General features: G+C 28.9%; 1 protein-coding gene across 1 annotated transcript; it reads left to right on the forward strand.

The window, feature by feature from the left end:
* Nucleotides 1–2,773: 2,773 nt before the first annotated feature.
* Nucleotides 2,774–3,409, forward strand: LOC130014552 (PLAT domain-containing protein 2-like). The gene is made up of 2 exons (XM_050353137.2): nucleotides 2,774–2,857; nucleotides 2,938–3,409. The coding sequence occupies exons 1-2, from the start codon at nucleotides 2,792–2,794 to the stop codon at nucleotides 3,367–3,369; spliced, it is 498 nt and encodes a 165-aa protein (XP_050209094.1). The 5' UTR covers nucleotides 2,774–2,791; the 3' UTR covers nucleotides 3,370–3,409.

The raw sequence follows: 3,409 nt of genomic DNA on the forward strand, positions 1-3,409 counted from the left end.
GTACGCTTGTAAGTTGAAAAATAAAAAAGCGTACAAATGCTAAAGTTTATGTTCAGGAGTATAATTATCATATGGACCATTTTTCAAGTATTTTTGAATAAAGCCCATATATATTACTTCTGGTGCGTCAAATAACTTTTTATTTATCAATATCTTAAAAGTATCAAAAAAATTCAGGTGCGGTCAATTTTATCTAACCTTTTAAAAACACTAATTTAGCTAATTTTTAATATGTAAATTTCAATTTAGCAATTGCTAATTGTTTTTTAAAAAAATACCAAATTTTTTATAATAATTTCAAGTCTAACCAAACCTAACAATTTTTTTCATTTAAAAAATACATATCGAAACTAAGATATAATTAGCAAAATGATCAATAATTGAAACAAATAAAAAAAGTTTGGTATTCTAAGAAAATAAATGACTGGCTGAAATTGAAATACATTTATCGAAAATTGGATAAAATTGATATTTTTAAAAAGTTTGTTGAAAATTATTCTCACTCGAATGGTTTGAAATTTTGACATTTACCCTTTTAAAAAAAACTTAAGAGTAATTTAGTCTAGTTATTTATGAAATAGCAAGATAATATTGCCGTTTGACTTTAAAATTTCTAAAAGTATTAGCCGAATAATAGATTATTTGGCGGCCTAATGCCCTAAAATACCCCTACCTATTAACCCCTTTTCAATCCTATCCCGACGTTGAAAACTGATAAATTTTATTATATTTCGCATTTTCTCATTTCAATTGCCCAATATTTCAATTTTTGACTATTGTTTTACTTAAAGGATGAGATCATTCAATTAACTAAATATAAAGAGAAAATTAGATTCATTTTCATTTAAAAAAGTACAAAGTCTTTTATTTTTAAAAAACTAACTAAAAACCATAATAAAATTAAAACTAATTTAAATTTTTAATTAAATTAACTAAATCTAAATAAATTTTCAACATATACAATTAATATGTCAGATATGGAGAGCATTTTTGATTTTTTCAAATGAGAAATGCGTTAATTTAATATTTTAAGCACGATTGAAATGAGAAAATGCGAAATAGAGTAAAATTAATCAGTTTTTAATATCAGGTTAGCATTAAAAATAGGGTTTTTTTAAAAAAAATATTAGACCTTATTTGGCTAAAGAAAATTGCATTATTTTCAATGAAATTTCTAACTCTGACGCTTACAATCCATATGATATTAAAAAAATTGCTTCTATACGTTTATACCTATTACGTTTTTCTGAACAAAATTATACCCATTACTTTTCTTTATTAAAGATGGGAAAAAAAAAGAAAAAGAAAAAGAAAAAAAAAATAAGGTACAAATAAAGTTGTGTAAGTTTATCCACTTTGCCGGATAACCCAATTTTGATTTAATATTTTGGAATGCTATTAAAAAGTTAAAATCTCTTATATATACTATGCTTTTCTAAAGATGGGGAATAATTGAAAGCAAATAAGATATGGACTGATGTAAACCATTCATGTGCTTTTCGCGTCCCCAGTTTAAACCAGTTATGTGACACTTTTTTAATCAGAGATTACGTGACACTACTTTGTTATTTTTGACAAATTCTATACGAAAATAAATATAAAATATGAAATATAAATAAGTCTATATGGAGAAGCACACTCTCTCTCTCTAAAAAAACCCCTCTCTCTAAACGACTTCCTCTCTGCTTCATCTCTTAAAAGGTGGGAGGAGGTGATTTTCCGATCTCAATCGGAAATCGCCTCCTCTCCGCCTATAAAAATTTAATATTTTATAAACTTAAACTTTATTTTAATAAATTTATCCGTTTAATAGTTTTTCAGTATGGATTTTAGTGTTTTTTTGCTTGAAAGTTTATGTTATTATATTTTTATGCTGTGCTTTCTTAGATCTATCAGGAATCTCAAGTGATTGTTCAAGCTTCATAGTCAATTTTTTGTAGTTCTAAGATTTTTTGATGGGTATTGTTGTAATTTTTTGGAACTTCATTGAAGATGAGGATCGGAAATACTTAACTTCAACGGATCAAGCGGTTTGCCGGTTAAATCGGAAGGACAAATCGAAACGGAACTTCGCTCTTGAGTTCCCGTTCGGTCCTTTTATGCAAAATCGATGTCTAGATTTACCTAATTTCGATTTATTTTTTGTTTGTATCTTGGGTTGTTTGTTAGTATTTTAGATCAAAATTGAAAGATCATATATTAATTTTGTTATATGACTTTCCAATGTAATTTACTCTTCATCAATGAATTCTATCTCTGGTAAAAAAAATATAAATAAGTATATGATACGCAAATATTTAATTAAATAAATAAAAATTTATATTTTAAAATTTTGGATCATAGAAGTTATGTTCATCCAACAAAATGTTAGATAAGTGATGCGGGTGTATAGAGGTGATACAATAAAACACGAAATAGAGTAAAATTGACAAATTTTTAACATTAGGGTAAGATCGAAAAGGTGTTATAAGGTCGTGGTTTTTAAGGCATTAAGCCTTTTTTTCTCAAAGCTCATAAAGTATAATAATTTCATTTCAACGAGGAGTTTTTAGGCGAAAGTTTGGATCACGGAAAGTTTTCGGGCAAAATAAAAAAGCTAACATTTTTCATTTTAAATAAGGAATCAAAGTTTGATAATTAAATTGAAATGAATCAAAGTTTGGATACCAAAATGCAAAATGATAATACTTTAGGTACTCCGAAGATCAATTACCCGAAAAGCGGCTCTATAAATAGAGATACCTAAAACAGCAAATACTAGCAAATAGGTTGAACCAAATTAGTGACAAAAATGGCAATTGCCTCTTACATTCTCTCATTTCTCATCTGTCTCACTTTCTCCACCATTGTCCTTTCAGTAAGTATTATTGAATCAGTTCTAACTTTATGTTATAATAATATGTCTGCTTATATTTATTTGATCTTTTTTTTTTGCAGAATTCTTGTAGTTATTTACTATCAGTAAAAACAGGAACACAGTTTGGTGCCGGAACAGACGCCAAAGTCCAGATAAAGCTTTCAACACTGCACGACATGCCTATTTATATTCTTGACCCCGAGAGTTACGGTATTATGGGGGAGGGCCATGACTACTTTGAGAGGGGCAATTTGGACTTTTTCAACATTACAGGGCCTTGCTTTGATACTCCGATCTGTTTTATTAACTTGTCCCAGAATGGTATCGGTGACTTTTCTGACTGGTACGTTAGCTACGTTGAAATTGAAGCTTCCGGAGGTAAAAAAAGGCATCCCAAGAAATATTTTGATGTGGAACAGTGGCTTGGTAATGGTGACCGTGTGAGTACTTGTAGGGAGATATGTCCATGGATTAGTGCCACCCTACCCCCGGTGGATGCTGCTGCCATGTGATCTTCTAGTTCTTTTCAAAATGTGTGTTAAGTTTGGTGTG

This window comes from Mercurialis annua, linkage group LG8 (genome assembly GCF_937616625.2).
Source record: "Mercurialis annua linkage group LG8, ddMerAnnu1.2, whole genome shotgun sequence".
Classification (NCBI taxonomy): Eukaryota; Viridiplantae; Streptophyta; class Magnoliopsida; order Malpighiales; family Euphorbiaceae; genus Mercurialis; species Mercurialis annua.

Coding starts and splice junctions, on each gene's coding strand:
- LOC130014552 (XM_050353137.2), top strand. CDS start 2,792: ATGGCAATTGCCTCTTACATTCTCTCATTTCTCATCTGTCTCACTTTC. Junction 2,858..2,937: donor TCTCCACCATTGTCCTTTCA/GTAAGTATTATT, acceptor TTTTTTTTGCAG/AATTCTTGTAGTTATTTACT.